Source organism: Oreochromis niloticus, linkage group LG19 (genome assembly GCF_001858045.2).
Source record: "Oreochromis niloticus isolate F11D_XX linkage group LG19, O_niloticus_UMD_NMBU, whole genome shotgun sequence".
NCBI lineage: Eukaryota > Metazoa > Chordata > Actinopteri > Cichliformes > Cichlidae > Oreochromis > Oreochromis niloticus.
Window position 1 is genome coordinate 19,805,684 of NC_031983.2, and position 15,560 is coordinate 19,821,243.

At 38.7% G+C, this 15,560-nt stretch overlaps 1 protein-coding gene across 1 annotated transcript in view; it reads right to left on the bottom strand.

Annotated features, from left to right (window-relative positions):
* pld1a (phospholipase D1a) overlaps window positions 1–15,560 on the bottom strand; it is a 32,127-nt gene continuing 16,567 nt past the window's right edge. Inside the window, exons 10-26 of the mRNA XM_003442882.5 lie at window positions 14,872–15,021; window positions 14,013–14,096; window positions 10,382–10,463; window positions 9,859–9,969; window positions 9,503–9,688; window positions 8,547–8,760; window positions 8,193–8,321; window positions 7,715–7,833; window positions 7,206–7,319; window positions 5,605–5,715; window positions 5,165–5,253; window positions 4,924–5,037; window positions 4,681–4,730; window positions 4,421–4,555; window positions 3,749–3,902; window positions 2,426–2,543; window positions 1–2,220 (exon numbers count right to left, since the gene is read on the bottom strand). Of these exons, the coding sequence (XP_003442930.1) occupies window positions 1,996–2,220; window positions 2,426–2,543; window positions 3,749–3,902; window positions 4,421–4,555; window positions 4,681–4,730; window positions 4,924–5,037; window positions 5,165–5,253; window positions 5,605–5,715; window positions 7,206–7,319; window positions 7,715–7,833; window positions 8,193–8,321; window positions 8,547–8,760; window positions 9,503–9,688; window positions 9,859–9,969; window positions 10,382–10,463; window positions 14,013–14,096; window positions 14,872–15,021 (2,185 nt within the window). The 3' untranslated portion in view covers window positions 1–1,995. The remainder of the gene's footprint in view (window positions 2,221–2,425; window positions 2,544–3,748; window positions 3,903–4,420; window positions 4,556–4,680; window positions 4,731–4,923; window positions 5,038–5,164; window positions 5,254–5,604; window positions 5,716–7,205; window positions 7,320–7,714; window positions 7,834–8,192; window positions 8,322–8,546; window positions 8,761–9,502; window positions 9,689–9,858; window positions 9,970–10,381; window positions 10,464–14,012; window positions 14,097–14,871; window positions 15,022–15,560) is intronic.

Consider the following 15,560-nt stretch of genomic DNA (forward strand, 5'->3'; position numbering starts at 1 on the left):
TATTTGTTAGTCATTTTAATTACATAGTTTCAAATGAACAGATAGATATCGGAAATCTTTTAACTGTACAAAAAGGTTATTGTACATTAACTGAATGAAGGCAAGAGGTCCAGAGAGTTTACAGAAAGAACAGCTTCAAGGTGGCTATGAAAAAGAAAACGAGTCCAAAATCATCCATGTGAACGTGACATACATTTAAAAATAAATGTTAAAGAATGCTCAATTCTTTAAACTCCATAAATAATAAACATAGCAGACAATAATGTCAAATTCAAAACAGTTTAAAATGTAAAAGTTTTTTTTTATCATTTTACTAACAAAGAGAAATAATTTTCAAATAGAAGCACTTGATTTTACATCTGCCAATGTTGTGGTCCCAGTCATTTTCTCTTACATAAATGGCAATGATTCACACACTGGGTAAACAAAGGGTGCTGCCTTTACATGACAAAACTGGAGCTCTATGCCAGGTCAAAGTAATTATGTGGTTGATTTGTTAAATACCTTGTGATTCCAATGTGTCATAATTAACCGACTATGTGATTAGTTTCTAAAGAAGTGGTTATTTATCTTCACATTTAGGGGATGGTGATGCTCAAATAAGACAACGTGGAAAATATTAAAAATGAAAACAAACTGGGTAACACGAGTCAATATTTTCACATTTACAAAATATATAAACTGCTCGTGGATCACCTATCGCAAGTATCTCGAGAAAAGGTCATTTTACTCTGAACTGTTACATTACAATAAAAACAAAAAAATAAAGTCTTTGAAATGCTGTTTTCAATCTGGAACTACACAGAAACTGGAACAAAGCAATTTCAAAGCCTGACTTCATACGAAAGCTTTACATCCAGCTTCATCTGCATGCTTAATGACAAACATAATTGCTGTAGTTTTGCTGTTTGTTTTTGTTACAATGTTCAAAATCCATTTTTACTTACCAAGAGGACCTTAAAGATCCTTGAGATCTTATTTTCTAATTTTGCAACTGATTTTTAGGAAGCTAGCACCATCTGCTGAACAAAGAAGAAATTTCTCTTCTAAATGGACACGCCGATTGTCTTAAAAAGCCACTCGAATCATTTTACCAGGTCACAAAACATCTTCAACAACAAATAAAATGTCAGTGATGAGGTTTTGTTTTTTTTTTCTCAGAGGTGCGATTGGTACAAGCATCATGGCAATCAGACTTCAGCATAGTTAGTAAATTGTGCACTGCTCTCGAAACGGTAACATTGTTTCTGTGCAGTTGGAAACAAAGCAAAGAGCAAGCATATCTTCAATTTCTTACACAAACAAAATCTTCAAAACACCTCTGAGATTACATGCTTGTAAATTTAAATAATTTATCAAAAGCAGCACATACTTAACAGAGAACTCTTCCGTGAGCTCATAAACAGCATACATGGCACTAATGCATGTTACGGGCGTACATAAAGAACTCAGTTAATCACATTTTACCACCTCTAATGTTTAGATTTTGTGATTTCTAAACAGAGCTGAATATCTGTTAGTGTCATTATTTGGTTATAGACTTCATCATCATGGTCCCATACAAGCTTTAGCCATCTTATGAGCTTTTTGCACAGTTCAAAGGTCTAAGCATCTAGAATTTAAGATAAAGTGATTCCCAAAACCCAGTCTTCATGTTGTCTTTCCACATATTGAATGCAGTCACACTGCTATCATAGATGCCCGTGTTCTTCACATAATACATCCAAAAACTAACAAGGTATAACTACTGTCTAGTGTCTTCCAGTAGCAAAAGATCTGAGAGATTTGTCATTGCTCAGCAATCGTATCAAGCAAAAAGACAAAGTGTTAATCTGACTTTCATCTCAGAAATATATTATTCAGAAGTGATCTCTTTGACTCCAGTACTGAACATTTATCATCATTAAACTGTGAAAAACCACCCAGAGGCTTCCCACAGGAGGTCTTCTCAAGGAACAGTCCATTTCATTTTGTGGGTAATGGGGCTGAAACCCTTCATGTCCAGATCTCAGTTGGAACCATGGCCTCCTTTGTCCCAACAGAGGGCATGAGATTATGCTCAGACAGGAAGTCCAGAGGAAATTGCACTAGGAAGCCACGGATTTTGCGCAGCTCCTCCTGAGCTCGGGCAAGATCAGTCTGGGCCAAACCTGGCTTGGACTGGTACTGCTCCAGCTCCGACATGTTTCTAATAAGGGATGAAGGAAGGCAGCGAAATACCTGCAACCAAACATATGCCTCATTAACTGAAACTCACGTTTGTGCCACTCTGAGTGGACCATGAGATTTTAGTTAACTGTTCTGTCCACGACTTTGTCTTATGTCTGAATTATCTTTCTTAAAGCCACATACTCAAAACGATTTCCTACCATTCACTAAACTGGAAGTTTTGTTTCTACGTGTGAAATTATTATATTCACTCTACCTTCTCATAAATGGTGGCATTGCGGCCAGCTGTTGTCATCCACACCTCCTTGTAGAAACGATCACTGATGGGGTCAGACAGGTCAATGCTGGTGTCAGAGTGTCCTCCAAGAATAGTTCTGGTCAGAAGGGAAAGACAGATAGATAAAATGTTTTAGTGATTACAGAAATCATCAGGCATTAAAAAAATGTACTTATCAGCCACTTTGTAAGGTCAATCTACTGAACTGCTTGTTATCGCAAATATCTCATTAGGCAGTCACAGGGCAGCAACACTTTGTATTTAGGCATGTAAACCTGCTGAAGCTAAAAATGAACATCAGAAAGGGAAGAAAGGTCATTTATGTGACTTTAAAAGTGGGATTTCGGTATTTCGGATTTTGCTAATCTACTATGATTATTCCATAAAACGACATCTAGGGCTTACAGAGAATGATCTGAAAAAGGGAAAATATACAGCTGACCTGCAGGTCTCTGGGGCTGTACATGCCAGAGGTCAGAGGACTAAGGCAAGACTATTTCAAGCTGATAGCAAGGCAGCCATCTCTCAGGCAACTCAAATAACCACTAGTTATAACCAAGGTATCCAGAAGAGTATCTCTGAACACACACAACACATCAAACCTTGAAACAGATGGGCTACAGCAGCAGAAGACCACACCGGGTGCCTGTCCTGTCAGCTAGGAACAAGAAACTGAGGCTACAGTTCACACAGGCTCACCAAAATTGATTCATCTTGCCTTCTATCAACAACTCAAACAACTACTGGTAGTGTAGTTATCTGTGTGATATTTCCTTGACCCTCTTTGTGCCCTGTAGTATAAACTGGGCAGTGTTTAAACAAGCCTGACTGCTTCCAGGAAGACATTGTCACAAAGCTGAAATCATCTCAAACTGACTTAATTATACTCAAATGGATTCCACAGTTACCAGATCTCAATCCTATGGGATTTGAATAGGATTAAAAAACAATTCTGGAAAAACTGTGTGATGTGATCATATTAATATAGACCAAAATCCATGATTAATACTCCCAGCACCTTGTTGAATCTATGTCAGCTCTAAGGCAAAATTGAGTCCATCCCAGTACTAGCAATGTGTACCTAACAAGGCAGCTGGTGACTGTATCTCTTTTGCATTCTTTATTTATTTATTCTTTCAAAGCCATATGTACATTAGCTGTTATTTACATGTACGCATGCAGTGGGATTTTCGGCATGATAAACAAAAATTTCAATATATAAAATGTCAAGCACTTAAAAAATAGCAATGTGCTTTTAACGTTGTCTTGCTATCTCATACACACATACAAACAGACAAGCACCTGAAGCATTCGAGGCGCAGTTGAAGAGCATAATGCCCAGCTTCATACTCCTCTCCATCCATTACTGAGGGAACCTTTTCAGAGTCTTCAACGATCACTGCCACCTCACTGTCACGTTTACCCAGCATACTTCTGTCATTGATGTTCGCAGAACCTGCAACAGACACAAAGAGCTGGTTAAATGTTGTCTATGACTTGAGCTAACTTCTGCTGTTGGTATGTAACCCTGTTGTTTTGTTATTATTTTGACCGATTCAAAGTGGCGTGATCATGCTACGGATTGAGTTACATATACTGTCATAAACAATAACTTTTAACCTTATTTACATTGATTTGTATATACAAGAGAACAGATTTAAAGAGAAAAGAAGAGGAATAGTAACAAGAAGGCATGAAGTGCTTTTCCTTTTGTTGAAAGGGTGAGCTGCACTTTATACACCAGCAGGTGGCACAACAGAGCAACGTACCACTCCACACACATTGACACGACAGCATTATTATGCAAATTTATTAGCTATTCACATGGTGAAAAAAGAGGAAATAGAACCAGATTTTTAGCATTATCACATTTTGATGGTGTCGAGCCAGAGAAGCCAATTTCTTCAAATAGTAGCTGGTGAAAACAGCATAAGAAGAGAAAGTGACAGAAGGTGAGATGAGAGAAAGACTAACCAATGATGACTGTATTGTCGTCAGCGATGAGCATCTTGCTGTGGACGTAGATGAGCTCTGTGACGAGGCGTCCCTCTAGCTCAGCATGAGTCCGAAGTCCAGCAAAGGAGATGTAGTTCATCCACTGATCGCCCACTGGGAAATAGAAGAGATCAAAACTAGAATTGAGATAATATTAAGGCGGCGGGTTAATCTGAAAGAATATCAGGAGTTTGTCAGGTCTCAGAATACTTAATTTTATGGCTTATCTCTCAACTTACTCTCCTTTTTCAGCTGGGAGATGATAGAGTACTCTCCTCTGATCATGGTTCTGAGGAGATAACAAATTAAATCTCACCACAGCGCATGTAAACGTCACATGAGAAAATCCTAGTTTTGTGATAATAGTTCCATATGTGCTTTCTCATTTCCCTTCTCCCTTCCTCTTTCAATACGTTCAATACAAAGTTCAATACAACATTCAATACAACACTCAATTCTTCTGAAAAAGTCATGTGATCTACCTGTAGTTAAAGTGCATGACGGCCTGGATGGCATTCCCTCCACCAGTGGTGATGTCGCCCTCAAACCCAGGCAGCAGAGGGGTGACCACATACACACGGTATTTCTTACGCTCTCTGTGCGCAAACATACATGATTTGTAGACTTAGGCCCAGAAGCATATGCATTACATGTGACATCTTTATTACAGTACAATCAAAACCACTTCTTAAACAAACAAGCTGCTTTAGTAAAGGGAAGTACTTGTGTGCCCTGATGATCCTTTCAATGATGGCGTCTCCAATCTTGTTGTAGACCGTCCTGTTGTCAGCACAACTAATGAAAAACTGATTCTAGGTGAGAAAGAGAAAGAAAGGGAGGAATGACGCAAACCCAAAGTGCAAAAGCAACAACAGTTATGGCTGCCAGGTTTTGATTCCCCTAAGAGAATTTTAGTTTGATGTTTCTGACTTGATAAGTTTAATTTCACGATGTGAGAAAGCATTTTGGCTGACATATAATAAAAGGAGTCATCTCTTTACTGGCAATATTTACACATTTCAGACGAGATTGGCTTTCTCATCATCATGTGTTGTTTTGCATCGAAGTCAAACATCAATGCTTTGATAATAAAGTTCGCATATCAGCTTCAAAATGCAGTATTTCTCTTTTATTTTTATATCTGAGTCTCTCTGTTGTTTTACCTCTATGTAGATGTAGTGCTTGCTCTTGGCGATGACTTGGATGTAGGCATTGTGGATGGACTCCTCGTGGTATTTTATGCCTGCCGACCAGTCTGCAGATGACCGTAACACCTTTAACACAGACACAGAGTACAAATGTGTGTGTTGATTCATTTCATGTTTCACACATACAGTTGTGTTCAGAAGTTTACACACACTAATAATAGCCGTGGATGTCATGGGCTTGTAAAAATTGCAGATTTACAGAAGTTGTAAAGGTCTCTAAAAGCCATTTCTAAACAAAGATTCTTAGAACATCAGTTCAAGACAATTGTAGGTAAGTACAAGTCCACTTTGCCATTTGGAAGAACATCCAGTCTGTCACCCTAAGAGGAAATTTGTTAGGATGTTCAGGAAAAACTAGGAACCACCAAGACCTGCCATTAACTGGAAAATAGTGTTAAGTTTTGCATCGCTATATACTGAGAGGCTGCCAACTGAGAAAGAAGCTCCTGCTTTAAAATCAAAACCTTCAAGCTTAACTGATATTTGCAGCTACCCTCATAGACAAGCCAAATGCCTTCTGGAGAAAAGTTTTAGGGTTTTATGGACAGAGTAGACAAAGACTGAGCTGTTTGACCACAATGGCAAGAGATCCGTTTGGGGGACTGCACCAATTCTACCAAAAAGACCAGTTAAATATCCAACCAGAATTATGTCAGAAGCTTATTGACAGCTATCAAGTGTCTGGTAGAGGTGCAACTTGCTGAAGTGTCAGTGGGGATATATGCATATGTTTGAGTCTGTGTGTATACTTTTAACCCTGTGGGAATTGCAAATATCCAAAATAAATTCAAACTTGTGCAACCAAATTTTTTAAAGTCATTGAAGATGTATGTTGTACAGTTTTTCCACCCTGGAAAAGGAACAGTTCAAAGAAATCATTAAAAGCCATGATGATAGACAATCATGTGTATGTAAACTTCTGACCGCAACTGAGAACTACATGCAAGCAAAATAATATGATTTCCAACTGTGGTTGTCACAATATTCCTTATCAAGTACAGTTTACATATTTTGTCAATGGTTAAAATATATACTTAAAGTTAAATATAAACTAATTAAGCATATAAGTTAGTTAAATGTATACTAATAGACACAAATGGAAAGCTTGCACATTATGTTCTTAGAGATGTTCCTTTAGAAACATGGCTAACAAAATAAAAGACATAAACAAACTCAAAGCACAATGAAGTAATGGAGTCATGATGTTTTTTCTGTCCACTTCTTATGTTAGGCAACAATTTCATAATAGCGGATTTTGTCCAGAGCATCAGAAGCGTTGGAAATCAACTCCCTGAGAAAGATCTCTTTGTTGGAATAAAAGGTGTTGATGATCAGCGACATCAGCTGAGCGATCTCAGCCTGGAAGGCAAAGGTCTGAAATTGGTTCTTTTTGGGTAAAACCCTTGAGTATCAACTTTCTGGCCCATAGACAGTTGGATTTTTATCACTTTGTTTGCATTATGTACATGTTTCGGCTTGTTTTTGTTATAGTTTGTACTTCATATAAATATGACATTCACAATATGTTTTCTTTTGAGCCTGGAATGTTGCCTTACCTGAACTTTGGCATTAACACATTCGGGAACTTGGTATCTGAGCTCATTGGCAGTGGAGTGAGATTTAGGCAGCAGGAATGGATAAGACAGGGAGCGATACTTTGGCTTCATGATCTGCAGAAAAGACATGTGGAGAATTTGGGCGGGAGAGGGTAAATACAGTCTCTATGGGAGAAGCATTCTTTTTTGGAAACGAGGATAAACAGGGGAAAAAAGTTGGTAGCATGGAAAGCCTGAGCACGAGGATGAGGATTACATTATATTTTCCACCTCTCCTATGATTCAGTGAAGTTACTGTTTTATCCTGCTTTTTATGAAAGTGAGTCATGATTCCCCTCATTTGAAGTTAACACCATCTTTCCACAACTTATAATAACAATTAAAGTATTTAATTATTAACTAACAAACCACTAAAATGTGGCTATAAATTCCCAGTTAAAGAAGTTAAATTTTAAGCTTTGCTCCTGCTCTACAACTCTTTGTGTTTTTGGCCAAAGTACACTGCATGCCTTAGTGAAGTTCCAACGCTGAATAAAGTGTCTTGCCACATCCCGGGCAGCTCTACCATGAACCACTGAGGCAATGTCATGCCACGGCATTCTGGGAGTGGTGTACCTGTCGATGAAGTCTGCAAAAACAGGAACAGATCCAAAAAGGATTTTTTTAGATTACGGACTTAAAAATGTGAAAGAAAAGAATGGCTGCAATAATATGGAGAAATATAGAGTGATAAAAAATAAATAGTGAGACCAGCTGAAACAGTAAGAAGACATAAAGTACAGTGAGGTCAGGTATTTTAGTGGAGAGGATTTTAGTGAAAAAAGTGGAACAAATGTTGCCAATGTGACTCAGATCGACTCTATTTGGTTTTCCAGATGATTATATGTTTCCATCAAACTGCACAAAAATTTGCTGGATCTGTGACTTCCTGCTAAAGGAAGCCGTCAGGAGCAAGTAAAGTCTTGAGTGTCCGTGCGCGTGACCGACCATCAAAAGGTTTCTCCAGCTGGATCCAGTCCTTGTACACAAAGTTGCAGTAGTCCTTTCCATGCCAGAAGCGAGTGTTTCCTTGTAATTCTCCCACACCTGTCTTCAGGCTTCGTACCGAACCGCTCCCTACACATGTGCACATATACAGAATAATGTTACAGTAAATGAATCTACAGCCTTTAAAATATTGACTGCATTTGAAAGTACAACCTTTTACAGCGCGCCTCTCATTCACTCACATTCACATTCTCACCCACACAAACACCCCCGCTGTCGTGAGAGGTGGCGTAACAGAGTATCTCACTGCCAAAATAGCAAAGCACGATATTTTTTTTCTCTGCCTTAACATACCTGCGCTATCAACACTGCTGACACTGTCCACATGCTGCAGAGTGTGTTTGTGCTTCAGTCTGTGCAGACTGAAGCGAGCCATCCTGTTGCGACCGATTCCCTTCAGCTTAGGTAAATCCGCTGGATCACTGGGCGGTGTCCCTCGTCCATTGCTCTGAGAGACACCATCAACAGAGGACAAGCCCTTACTGGATGGAGTGTTGGTGGAGCCAGCCTAGGAACATGAAAACAATCTATAACTGCAGTTTTTTACCTTAAACTATAAGGTCATAATGGAGACAGCTGTTTTAGTGGGTGCTGTTGATTCATACTCCTGCCTAGGGGTGTTGCTAATATTTAATAGAGCCAAATAAGATTTATAAGAAAAGGTTGAAGTCACAAGCTAGAGAGACATTTGCTTTTGTGTGGATATTTGCGATCTTTTTTTTTTGTCAAGCCAAAAGTGGAACAATTCAAAAGGTTTCATTTGCTTTCTGGTTTGCATGGCGTTCTCTAAAGTGGAAACTGTCATCACAGGTATTAACAACACATAAAGACTTATTCTCACTGATGTAAATCATGTGAGGAGTCCAAAATGTCAATGCAGTCGGAAAGGTGATTACAAAAAAAACAAACAAACTTGATATTAGGAATCTTCTTGCTGGTAGCCTGCAGTAGCTCTGTAGCTGTAATGCTGTATGAGAGTTACAGAGAATAAATATTTTATGGTCAGCAGAGCATAATGCAATTAAGTACTTGTGTATAGGAATTCAGCTCAATAAAATTAAGAGCTTGCCAGCTTGCATTGTAATACTTCATTCCCCTCATGCAGCTGTGTGTAAATGGAGCACTTTTGTCAGTCTGCTCTCATCTGCTCATTTTTGCAGCATTCGTCAGGAGATGAAAGCAACGTTTTGAATCTTGTCTTAAATCCTAAAGTAGTGACAGGACATTATAATTAACTGTGCGTGTCTGACCTGCTCTGCAGCCACAGAACGTGTCACACTTCCCACATCCGTGAGCCGATGCTCTCTGTCGTCCCAGCGCCCATACGCCAGGTCAATACCGCCCACAAAGGCCACTGATTGGTCAATAACTACGATCTTCTCATGATGTGCCCACAGATAGACAGAGGAGGAGACGTGATCCGGATGACGCATCACCTGGAGCATGAACACACAGCACATATGCAGTACACTTGCATACATTGTAATATAAACAAAAGTCTTATTTTATTTATTCTCACTGTCAATCTAGTTCTGGCTATGGCATTGAATAATTTGGGAAATGTGGCACCGCACTATTTATCACACCTTAGTATCACGTCACTTACCTTAATGTTCGGGTGCAGGTGCAAAAGGGTTCTTTTGCTGTAGCCTGAGTTGATGCCCAGAGCGAGCTCCACCTCTTTATACAACATTACAAAAATTCGGACTCCCTGTTGCTGTGGAAAAAGGCAAATAAATTTGGTTATTCTCCAAAAGTCTGTTTCTAATTCATCTATAAAAGCAATGGGAGCAGGTAAGGATGTGGAATATGTGCCCTTAAAGTCACAAATTCCAGTAACACTAATTTCTTCGGCTATGATAAAAAGGCCTTTGATTTATACCGTCTACAGATGTGGACTGGATGTATTCTTATGTTCAGTTCATTATGAGAAGTTTAGTAAACATAAACCTTGTGAATACTGGGAGAACAGCTTTATCCAACTAAAAAAGCAACTTTTCACAAAAAATGGTTACATAGAAAAAAATAATTAAAAGGAAAGTACAGGGAAACATTTACACTGACTGCTCAGTACTTGGTCTGATGTCTATTTCTTAATGAGTAATGCTGGCAGTTTAATGTGCACGTACTGCTTTGCGCTTGAGGATGCAGTCAAGCCTCCACCTGTTTCCTTCTACAACAGGTCTTTTAAGGAAGATCTCTGGACTGAGCCTGACAAAACAAGAGCGACAGAGAGGGATAAAAGTCAACACTAAAGGACAATAAGACAATAAGACAGGCGAACAGATGAATAAATGATGCATTCCCACTCATTAAGACAGATTAAAAGTAATGTTTGTCTTCACCAGTCAGAGCCTGCGGCACATTTCCTCACAGAGTATGACAGACATGACATAATGATATAGTCTCATGAGTCATTCACATTGGCATCCTGAGCTTACATGTCTACAATACCATTGGCTCATATTACACAGGGTGACACCTCATTGGTTAAGACCATAAGCCTAGTGATTACTGGTTTGGAACACAGGGATTTCAGCCACGTCCAAACACTGGTGCATTTGGCTCTGTGGGATCATAAACTATTATATTTTAAATTACAATGTCAAGAATATTACACCTCTGTTAGCAGAGACAAATAAGTTGGAAAACTCCTTAAAAAATGATTCATGATTTTAAAAACTGTAACAGGTCATGGGCAATTTTCTTTACCATGCAAACTAACCAAACTGGTTGTATCTGAGATAAGATTTCCATCTTTGTAGCATGAGTTTCCAGGATACTGTAACCCCCCAGGGATATAATGCAATATAGGATGTCATACTGACTAACGTGTCACAAGAGAAAGAAAGAAACATTTCAGTTTTATTTTCACATATTCATTTTCATATATTTTCATCTAATTATTTATCTGTTTTTTTATAAGATAAGATAAGATAAGATGACCTTTATTAGTCCCACGGGTGGGAAATTTGTTTTGTTACAGCAAAAGTGCAAAGTTATGTAGCAGAAATTAGAAAACACTGGAATCCAATAAAATACAATAAAATAAAATAAAATACCATATACAATAGAATAAAATAGAATAGAATAATATATACAATAGAATAAAATAGAAATACAAATACTATATACAACTGAGTAGGAAAATACAAAAATACAACTTCGTCAGAAGAAGAATTGCACATATAGCAGTCTTATTGCACATGTGTGGGTTTGTGTGTTTGATCAGCTGCAAAAGTCTTTATTGTGGAGTCTGACAGCAGTGGGGAGGAAAGACCTGCGAAATCTCTCCGTCCCACACCGTGGGTGCCGCAGTCTCCCACTGAAGGAGCTGTTCAGTGCTGTCACAGTCTCATGCATGGGGTGGGAGATGTTGTCCAACAGGGATGACAGCTTAGCCGCCATTCTCCTGTCACTCACCACCTCCACTGGGTCCAGAGGGCATCCCAGAACAGAGCTGGCCCTTCGGATCAGCCTGTTCAGTCTCTTCTTGTCCCCAGCAGAGATGTTGCCGCCCCAGCAGACCACACCATAGAAGATGGCTGAGGCCACCACAGAGTCATAGAAGGTCTTCAGGAGTGGGCCCTCCACTCCAAACGACCTGAGTCTCCGCAGCAGGTACAGCCTGCTCTGCCCTTTCCTGTAGAGGGCGTCTGAGTTATGACTCCAGTCCAGTTTGTTGTTCAGATGAACACCAAGGTACCTGTAGCTGTCCACAGCCTCGATGTCCATACCTTGGATGTTCAGTGGTTGCAGTGGAGGATGTTTGTGCCTGCGGAAGTCTACCACCAGCTCCTTGGTTTTACTTGGTTTATAGTCCCTGGACAGACCGGCAGTCTGTCCTGGATGTACCATGTACCAGGGTGCCTCTCACGCCATGACATGGATGAATAGATGGATTTATCTAAACATATATTTGATAGCCGATAATAAAAATATAATACGTGATAATTTCTCAGGTGATGATAGACAAGACAGGGATAAAAGGGTTGGGGCAGAAGGATAAACTGATATGGAGATTGTATCTTTGTGTCACTGTATTTCTATGCCCGAAGCAAGGAGATAATAATTAAAGTTAACAACATGTCATGGCTCTATAGTACAGACTTGTTGGTTATACATAATGTAATGTTTAACTGCATTTATTACTCTTACAGGTACCAAAGTATCAATCTGTTGTTTCATTCCTTGGAAGCAGCTCAAATAAGCCATTACTATTAATCTGTATATTTATCTTTTGGGGCTTTCGATGACATTATCTAGTTCAGAGCCATCAATTGCTATGGAAACATCACCGAGACCGGAGACGTGGATATGCACTTTAAAATATATAGGTACTATTATTTTATAGATGTATTATTAACTGTGTTTCCAAGCAGCTAGGCAGCTGCTGAGGGCCTCAGTGAGGGCAAAACAAAGGATGTTGAGTAGTTGTGTCAGTAGTGCAAAAATTTCCACTGGGCCTGACCTTTAAAGTTCGCAAAACAAGAAGAGTTCAGCATATAGTGGGAGTGAAAAATCTATGACATTACTCTGGTAGTGATGCAAAAAAATATGTTCTTTCCTCCAGTTCTTAACCAAAATAAGAACTTCTAAGAACTTCAAAAAGTAATTCTCCAGCATGTTAGCAGGCTAATACAGAGAATTGAAACACGAAGCTGTGGACTGACCTGTTTCTTGTGGCTTTTGTTATAACAATGTCTTTTAAGCAAGGTAGATGCCACAAACTATGCTAATCCAAGGTTCATTGCAGAGGATCAAATCAGAATGTGTCAACGGCTTACTTACTAAGCAACAAACAAACCAATCAAATCAGGTCAATTGGGATTTTTCAGTAAAGGAACACAAAACACAAAGAAACAGCTTTTTCCCCTCAGCTATGGCCTCCATCAACCTCATCCAACCACACCACATACTAAAAAAACTTGCACTCATAACAACTTTCAAGGCTCTCATTCCACCCTGTATAATATTATAAATTATTATATTTATTACTGTCTATTTGATGTTTTTTAGCATTTGTGTTGGGGTTTTTTTTTTCTTATCGACATAGTAGAGAAGAAATAATTTCTTTTCTGTAAGAATTTAAAATAGTATGGCTGTCTTTACTTTTCCTCCATAGTTTGCATACATCACACATTTTAACTGCTTGCATAAAAAATTCACTGCATTCAGTGTATTATATGCATTCTTTAAAAGTAGTTTACTCAGCTGTTTACTTACCTAACTTAAACAGTTTCCACAATACTTCTCATGAAGTGCACCCATAATGAATACCTTTTTCTCCCTCACTGAATATCATTTATTGATTTTCTGCATATTCACGGTTTTGTTGTTTCTCTTTCTAGCTATAAACCTCGTCTCTCTCGCATGAACAGGCTCTTACTTGAATCAGAAATCCAGAGCCCCTTGAGCCAGTTTATATCTTTGTATTTCATTACCTAACAATACCCGAGTTAAGCTCAGATTACTCACAGAGGGCTAGACTGAGATAAATATGGTTTGCAATACATGGCCCCAGTAAAAGTCATTTATAACACTGGCACATTTTTCTCTCTTATTTTATGTCTGCAGGATTATTATTCTATCAGGTTTGGATGTTATGGTTGTAAAGTGTATGCAAGCAGGGCACACATATAAGACCTTTATTGTTAACTTGTTTACTCTGGGCTTTCACACTTCAGTGCTGACAGCAAACACTACTTAACCACATCATTTGGCATCCTGTGTGTTTACATAAAAGACACTAGAACTCACCACCAGTCAGTGATGAAGATTTCCTCTTTAGCCTCCTCCAAAGCATCAGCCACATCCTCCATGTAGGTCTTTCCATTCACATACCTGCAAAGATATATTGCGGTCACACTTGGGAGAACATTTTGTCACTTGAGCTTGTGATGATACATACAGACATATGAAAAATATAAAATAGTTCACGTTGTGTGTTTGTTTGTTTTTTTAAAAACACACGAGCTGAATGATGGCGCCTTTCAGTTCATTGACCCGACTGTCATTACACTTTAACAGCCTTACAAACTTAAGTCTACACCCATAGACATGTAACAATGGCGTAATCTTTAAACATTCTCAGCTTTCACCTCCCAACACGTTTAATCCTTCCGACTCCATGCTGAGTACATAGACAATGTAATGACTTTATTACACTGATGATTCAGTCTCACAGAAAGTGCCAGCTGAGGGGGAGAGAATGCAGATAAAGAACAGCACAGCCAGAAGAGAGAGAGTCCAATACATTTCCATAGTTACCAGTGAAAGACTAACAAATAGAATATGTCCTGAAGATTTGCCTAATTTGAGTTTTTTTTTTTTCATTTGCTGTATCTTTACCCAAAATGTGTAAGTTTCTTGTAATAAGAAACCATAAAACATTTTTCTAAATAATACATTTGGTTACAGTTGTATTGTTCCAAATCCAATATGTATAATAGATACAACACATCTTAAATGTATAACATTGTATTTGTCCGTTCCAAAGAAACAAATGTTTCAGTTTGAAACTGATGCAAACATTGTTGGAATTAAGCATTTCTAACCCCACACAAACTTCCCGACAAAACAAGCGCAGCCAGCTGTGTTGTCTAACCAGTGTAGTTACCATTTGGCAGGAATGTCTTCCTGTTCTTGTGCAAAAGATCCAAAGCGGTGATCTCGGAGGAAAGCCTTCCCATGATTCCTGACGAAGCTTTCAATGCTCTGACCCCACCAGCGTGCATGTCTGTAACTGCTGCACTTAAACACAAGGGTCCTGCCAGTGGGATATTTATAGATACAAACATAACCAGAGGAAAACAAGATTATACATATAGTCTAAAGCCTACGTGAGAGCGAGGCAGTCGTATCGTTTCACATGTGTATATATGCACATTAGTTGATCAAGGCAGTGGTATCTGTTGTCTTTCTGAGACATATGAAAGCTAGTCAGTAATTCCTAAAATAAAAGCAGCACTGATTAAGAGCCTTGGAATGAAATGACGCTAAAGAAAGCAATTCATCCTGTAATGCAAGTCTCACAACAACAGCCTTATAAAAAATGGATTTGTGGTTTTTGGGCCCACTCATGAATGTTTTGATTAATATTTTTCTTTTTGCTAAGATCTGTATGAAGGGTTCGTCTTCTGGACTAGGTATTATTCATCACAAACTGATTTTATCTTGAAAACATCTCAGACAGGATTCACTTTTTAACTTGTATCTAGATACGTAAGCCTTGAAATCTCGGTAAGGCTTCATTCAAAACGTAAGCACTAGTATATGATCACTCTCTGGGTAATCTGCTGCAAAGAT